This window comes from Dipteris shenzhenensis, chromosome 4 (assembly GCF_047967505.1).
Source record: "Dipteris shenzhenensis isolate YYH24624 ecotype China chromosome 4, Dip_SZ_1.0, whole genome shotgun sequence".
Taxonomy (NCBI): Eukaryota; Viridiplantae; Streptophyta; class Polypodiopsida; order Gleicheniales; family Dipteridaceae; genus Dipteris; species Dipteris shenzhenensis.
The window spans coordinates 51,456,438-51,463,905 of record NC_141599.1 but is presented as its reverse complement, the minus strand read 5'-3'; the positions used below and the strand labels follow the sequence as shown (position 1 = coordinate 51,463,905).

At 43.4% G+C, this 7,468-nt stretch overlaps 1 protein-coding gene across 1 annotated transcript; it reads left to right on the top strand.

The window, feature by feature from the left end:
• The first annotated feature begins 1,923 nt into the window (after positions 1-1,923).
• On the top strand, positions 1,924-4,488 carry LOC147903014 (uncharacterized). Its single transcript, XM_087373990.1, has 2 exons — positions 1,924-2,611; positions 2,771-4,488. The coding sequence occupies exons 1-2, from the start codon at positions 1,924-1,926 to the stop codon at positions 3,604-3,606; spliced, it is 1,524 nt and encodes a 507-aa protein (XP_087230116.1). The 3' UTR covers positions 3,607-4,488.
• Positions 4,489-7,468: the final 2,980 nt, after the last annotated feature.

The window sequence follows — 7,468 nt, the reverse complement described above, 5'->3', positions numbered from 1 at the left end:
TCTCTCTCTCTCTCTCTCTCTCTCTCTCTTTGACCAGTCTATGATGGGTTAGATGGGTCTTTCAAACTATTCACTCTCTCTCTCTCTCTCTCTCTCTCTCTCTCTCTCTCTCTCTCTCTCTTTGTTCCATACGCATGCGGCCAAAGAGAGAGAGAGAGAGAGAGAGAGAGAGAGAGAGAGAGGCTAGGTACATGCGGTGATTCCGACTGCATCCTATCAAGAACTTTCCTATCAGATGATAGCAAAAACAGCGGCATATAGGGGTCCCGAAGCTCACCTGAACCTATCAAAGTTATAGGCATATGTTAGGATAGAAATCCAATAGTCGAGAGAAGTAGGGTTCTTTATTTCTATTGGATATCTCTCTCCTACTGCTAGACCTTGCTTGCGTACGTAGTCCAATTGCATCCATCAGGCATCCGATTGCTTTCCCTGCCTGAACTATTCCAAAGGTCCTAATTGTGCCCAGGGTGAGAGAGAGAGAGAGGTTTTAGAACATGTGTCTGTGTGTGCACGCATAATGGAGATAGTCAAAAGAAAAGAGAGTGAGTGAGAGAAAGAGTGCATGTGTGTGTGTGTGTGTGTGTGCGCGTGCGTGGGGGGGAGGGGTTGGTTGTGAGTTTTGTGCGAATGCTTTGTCTCTCGATCAACATCACATGGTTGCTCAAATAGATGTGTGCGTGTGTGTGCGGGGGGGCTCCTGATTTTTTGCACGAATGCTTTGTTGCTCAATCAACATTACTTGGTCACTCAAATAGGTGAATCATTGAGTAAACTGAGCATAAAGTCAAACCAAACGATGCTTATAGTGCCCGGGTCTTGAAACTTGAAATTCTATTTCTTGAAATTAAAGAAATTTTAAGATCCTACTTTGAGACCTAATGGATCGGGTCTCTAATCTGTCATAGACGAGTCATGCTACTCGTCTTAAGAACATACACTAACTTCAGATAAACAAGAAGTTGAATGATTTTTGCCATTCATAAGGCCCGCCCAAAAGGTAATTGGTGGAGGAATTTTCAGGCGAAAGCAGCAACAAACGAGTTGGAGACAATCTAGGAGGAAGGGCGTGGAGATAGGGAAGCGAGAGAGAGAGAGAGAGAGAGAGAGAGAGAGAGAGAGAGAAAGAGAGAGAGGACTGAAATAGTAAATTCAACTAGACTAATAATGAATAAGAAAGTCTAACTTGGACCAATAGCAGTGGGACAAAAATGGAAACCAAAAGAATTTCATAAAACATGAATTTTGCTTTGCCAAGCTCAGCGATAGTTACTTAGGGGCTTAGCACATGGGAAGAAATAGGATGGGAATGGGAAAAGGTGGTCCAAAGTGGTCCCATGCATATTTCTATCCTATTCCCATCCTACCATGTGCTAACAAAAAAAGAACAAGGGATGGGTTTAGGAGGAAGAGGACACATGGCATCATGTCATGTGTTTAGGAACATGGGGACAAGGACACATGTCATCCTTCCATGTTTTTGAATCCTTAAAAAAGGGGAACCCATTCTGGATGCCAAGGTCTAGAGGGATGGTCGAGGATGGGAAAAAAAGTGGCTACTCCCATTCTAAATCCATCCTAGACCACTTGGTGTAGGATCGGAGTGATGATGACAAAAAGCTTCCCATCCTAAACCCATGCTAGCCCCATCCATGTGGTAAGGCCCTTAGGCTTCCACTTAGGCCAAAAACCCACTTTTTGCAATCACACCTTGTGTGCTTCTTCTTCACATTTATAGTGCAAGATAATGGTAGACTTGTATGCAGGAGGACAGTGAGGCTATAGGATGCTTTGTTTAGATAGGAGGTGGTACATATCCCCTTATCGAGAAGGGAGAGGCCTCTACAAACATTCAAGTGGGTGGCATCTGAACAACGGTGGAAGCACCAGACCTGTGTGCCCGGCCTAAGGGCTTTGACATCGATGGCTGAAGAGGAGGAGGAGGAGTTCAAGGTGGGCGACCCTGTCTCCTGGAGAGCAGGGAGAGGCACAGCCGTTGGCATCATAGTTGGAGCGTGCTCCACAGAAAGAGGAGGGTATGACGTCAAGTGCAACAAGACAGGCCGGGTGCATCGAAAACGGTACGCTTCCTTGTTCACTGACAATCAAAACACAGCATCTTCGGTGGTAGAGGAAGAGGAAGCTGAAGCACCTGTAGCTGCAGCTACTGCATTGGCCAAGGGGAAGATGAAAGAAACGGCAACATCATCATCAGAGGTAAGCAATTTGGAATTGCTGCTTGCAACAGAAGAACGGCTCATAGAGATGAAGAAACAGAGAGGCGACAACGAAGGGGCTGAACGTGTGCTGGAGAGAAGGATTGCCAGGATTGAAAAGCAGCAGCAGCAGCAGAGAACATTTGAACAAGGCTTTGAACAAGGGTTTCAGATTAGTCGAAGGAGCTTTCCACTTGGTAGCACAACGGCATTAGGCAACAGTAAGTGCAGCTCTATCACCACCTTTATCATTCAGGAATCTTGGACTGTACTGGATAAAGATGGCTCTTTTCTAAATTTTTGGCATGTACATGGACAGACTCTTCAGAGCTACAAGTACAGATCCATGCAGTGCTTGGAGAATCCATTGGATCTAGCAGCTTACAGAGCGTTTGGTGAGTTGTTGGCAGAGTTGGCAAGGCAAATTGGTAGGCTGCTAGGGGGTGCAAACCTGTTAGTATCGCCATCTTTTCTTGTCCCGCCAGAATCATTCCTACAGAAATCCTTGCTATCCGATGGTAGCATCATACCAGACTTAATTTGGTCATGTGCAGATGGTCTGATTGCAGATGTGGCAGAAAAAGCTGCTGATATCTTCATAGAGCTCAAATCTTTCAAAACTGCCCCAGATAACCGGCGACAGAGATTTTTGGAGGCAAATGGGCAATTGTTTAAGACTGGCAGTCTCTTGTATGGTAGGTTGTATGAGAAACATGGCTTTATGGATCCATATGAAATCACAGGCATTTCCACGGATGGTGTGTGGCTCCAGCTATGCTTCATTACTTATTCCATGAAAGACAATCCCATATGGCATATGACCCCAATCATCCCTCTTGTAAGGCCAGGAGGGCTCACGGAGATGGGAGTTTCGCAGGTAATCCAAGATGTTATGTCAAGTGAGGAGCAGGAGGCACAGCATATGAAAGTATTCATAAGCGCTGCAAATGAACCTAATAGACTGCATGAAGTCGACACAGAAGCCCCTGGGTTTGAGGAGCTAGCATTTGCTATTTTTAGGCGGCTTCAGATCATCACAATGAAAGCAGCCACTGGAGAAGTAGACCTCTCTTGGCATGAGGGACAGCACTTACAGATGGAGGGAACAGATTGTTATAGGATTGGGAAAAATACCTTGCGCATCCTCCGTTCCATGAGGTGGTGGAAGCATGGTAATGGTTCTTTAGAATTTGAAGTTGCTGTGAAAGACGTAGTAAAGGTGACTCTTCTATCTATCATTTTGATTGTTGCATTCAAGGGAAAAGATTGGTGTCTAAAGCTGGGTCCCCCTTACATGCATAGACAAGTCGCTTTGTCTTTTGGTGCAACATGGCAACGATGGTTTCAAGTTGAGCGCGAAATGTATTTTCGAGACAAACTATGCCCTTGAGTATGCGCTTGTGCATTTTCAGTGGCCATTGATGGGGTTAGTAGACCAGCTCTTTTGGCAGAGTATGCAGGTGTGAGCTTGGATCAGCTCAGCCTCAGCTGTGAAGAGGTGGCTTCCATGAGTCATCAATTATATGAACAGGTGATCCATATGTCTACTCACCATGTTGTTCACAATGACATTGCATTCAGAAACATATGCTATAAAGATGGCCACTTTAAGTTGATTGATTGGGGAATGGCCATAGGAGATGGCTATTTTGATTTTTCATTGATGGTACATACAGCTTTCCCCATATCAGGAGTCTACTCACCAGATGCCAAGAGATTTTTGGATTTGGAGTTCTCCTCAGATACTGATTTGGATTTTAGAAAGGCCAAGGGCAGAAAGGACTTGGAGTCTCTCCTATTTTGTTGCCTGAAAATGCTGAATAAGAAATTGCCTTGGAGTGATGCAGCTGCTGCTGAAGATTTGGAAACTGTCATCAAGCTTCGAGGGGAGACCAAGGTAAAGATGATCAAGGATCCCTCCTACATGATGCAGGATTGGATTCATGAACCACTTCTATGCAATTGGCTGTTTGATGGTCTTGGGCATACCCATGTAAGCACATGTATGTGACATGTCACTTAGAATATGAGCCTCTACACATGGTCAAACCTTGTAATTTTGAGATAACTTCCTTTTGGTCTCTGAAGGCCTTTTGTAGTCCAAGTGAAGATTGAATGAAATTTGGATGCCTTTTGTTATGTTGATTCTGGTGCATCCAACCATATGACTGGTCATGCATAGTGGTTCAAGGATGCAAGAAAGACCAGGTGTTGTTGAGACTGGTGATTACTCTGTGCATCAAATTGCATGGATTGAAAATGTGCTCGTCTATGCAGGATGGCAAGACAATTTTTGACAGATGTACTGTATGTTCCTAACTTTACAAAAAATTTAGTTTCTATTGGTCAAATGGTTAAACATAATTTGCAGGTTATTTTTTATTCCTATGGCTGCTTTCTTGAAGACATGAAGGATGGCTATCACTAAAGGAAAGAAAAATGATTGATTGTTTACTTTATATGTGGACACGCCTCAAATTGATGCAGCAATGTTTGTGCATGGTACAGCTATTAAAATATTGACATTTGGCATGAAAGGATTATGCATGGTATAGTTATAGAGATTGACATTTGGCATGAAAGGATTGGACATGTATATATACAAAGAATGACAACAATGCAGACACAAAATATTGTTTGAGGTTTTCCTAAATTCAAAGTAGATGGAATGCATAAGGTTTGTGAGGCCTGTCAATTGGGAAAGTAGGCAAGGCATCAATTCCCCCAACATCTTAATGTGAGAAAAAATCTTGTGGATCAAGTGGGAAAGTAGGCAAGGCATTAATTCCCACGACATCTTAATGTGAGCAAAATGCCTTTGGAGTTGATCCACTATGATCTGTGGACAACTAAGACTACTTCTATAGATGGTTGCCAGTATTATGTAAGATTTATTGATGCCCACACTAGGAAAGTATGGGTCTACTTCATGAAGCTGAAAAGTGAAGTGTTCAATCATTTTGTTGCATTTAGAGCATTGGTTGAAAAAGAGGCAGGCATGCACATAAAATACTTGAGGTCAGATGGAGGGAGAGAATATCTCTCCAATGAATTTACTAAGTACCTATGTAAGCATGGAATTTGGAGCAAAATTCATGCAAACACACCCTTGAACAAAATGGGGTTGCTGAGAGAAAAAACAGGCAGTCTACATTATAAATAGAACTCCTAGTGTTGTAGTTCATAAGGTTTTATTTCAGGTACGAAAGGATGATGTGGATATGCAGGTCTGAGATCATGATAAACAAACTTCTTAAGATGGTTATTCAGACTAATTTGAAGGCACATTGTCTATTAGTGTAGAGGGAGTGAATTTAATACATGTCTGAAAGAATAGCAGTTCACTGTCCAAATTAAGTGAATAAGAAAACAAAAAAATTACTAAAGTAGATGCCGGCTTTGATAGCCCAGACAGTGGGCACTCTCACATGAGTCTACGACTCCACTGTCTACAGTTGGCCTCAACTGCATGTGTAACCCACCTCCCTACACAATCCCTCAGAGTAATAAAGTGAAGATTGGTCGGGCAGTCAAAAAACGAAGAGCTATGAAAAAAAACCATCCTCAATTCCGATTTTGGAATCGGTGCGAGCGTCTAGACAGCTATCATGCAGCCTTCTCTGTCCTTCTCTGTCTTAGGGTTTTGTCCTCCCTTCCTTCTTGCTTGGCCGTTCATATCGGTCTTGCCTATGTAGGACTACATGCAGTGTGATACCCGGTCCTCTGACGAAATATGATGCTTTTTTTGCCTGTAAGAAAAAAGATGCAGGTGGAACTGCTATATTGTGCAGGAAAGTCTTAAGGGCAGAAGTAGAGTTTATACATGAAGGAGGATGGACTGTGGGAGTTAAAATTCGAACTGGGAAGGACAAATGCCTCATTGCATCAGTGTATGCGCCACTGAGTGCTGCTGAATGCGAGGGGCTTTGGGATTGGCTAACTGAAAAGATTTCTTCTGCAAGAGCTTTGCTACTTGGTGATTTCAACCATGCAGATGAGGGAGGAAGGGCTTGGTCAGCACTTGAGGAGGCACACTCACTGGTTGAGGCTAGGCAGTTGGGCCTTTTTTATGACAGACCTACGTGGTTTAGGAGGAAAGGGAATGTGATACAGCATGCCATTAAGTGAGGGCGCATCTTGGTTTTGCCCACCATGGGAGGGACTTGTTGACAGGTCACAAACGTTGTCTGACCGCATGCGCTTACTATTAAGCTGGAGCTGGGCTAAGGCTGGCCATAGTAAAAAGAGAGAGATTTTTAAGTTGAATATTTCTCACTTAGACTCTGAAGAAGTGAGACAGAAGCTAGATGAGGTCTGGAAAGAGGGCATAGCGGTTTCTTCTGACCCGTTGGAAGCTTTTGATGGTGCCTTAGTCAAAGTGGTTAAAGAGCTCAGGCAGGAGGGTAAAAGAAAGGCAAAGATGCATAGACAACATGAGGTGGCAGCAAAGAAGAGACTGGCTCATGCTAATGGTTCTGGTTCAGCTGATTTGGTACTAGAGATGAAAAAATGTGAAGAAATATTGAGGGTTGAGGAGTACAGGAAAGCAGAGGGGGCCAGAATTAGGTCCTCAGCCAGATGGTTGAGACAAGGCGATGCTCCCACTACCTATTTTTTGAGCAAGATTAAATCGGACAAGGCCAGGGATAGCATTTTCAGGATTCAAAATAAAGAGGGCAGCTGGTTGACGGATCAGAGAGAGATAAATTCATATGTAGTTTCTGCACTCCAAGACATCCTTGCTAGGACGAGGCCTTCGCCATTTGTGAAATCAGGAATGATACTTGCGAGAGCTAACATCCGCCAAGCTATGGATAGAGCTAAGGCGTATGTAGATGAAAACCGATCCGCTAGAGAATTTAAAGAGGGAGAAAAAGTTTTTCTTAGAGTTCCTTCGTACTGATGAAAACCGATCTGCTAGAGAATTTAAGGAGGGAGAAAAGTTTTTCTTAGAGTTCCTTCGCACTCTTAAGTCTTTGGCTGCAGGAGAGTGTGCTAAATTATCACCTCGATATTGTGGGCCATGATTAATTCTAAAAAGAATAGGCAAGGTAGCCTATAAATTAGAATTGCCACAGGGTTGTAAGGTGCACCCACTGTTTCATGTTTCTCGTTTAAAGAAATTTTTGCATACAAGTGACTCACTAATCGAGGGTGTTGTTTTGTTTCAGGAGATAGAGGATAATGCAAGACGCAAACCAACAGGAATCCTAGACCGAGGAACAATGCAAGTATGCAATCAGAAGATACCC

What these genes read in the sequence shown, in the direction of transcription:
- LOC147903014 (XM_087373990.1), top strand. Translation starts at nt 1,924, where the DNA reads ATGGCTGAAGAGGAGGAGGAGGAGTTCAAGGTGGGCGACCCTGTCTCC. An exon ending in AGCAGCTTACAGAGCGTTTG is followed by an intron (nt 2,612 to 2,770) that starts GTGAGTTGTTGG and finishes GGTCATGTGCAG; the next exon opens with ATGGTCTGATTGCAGATGTG.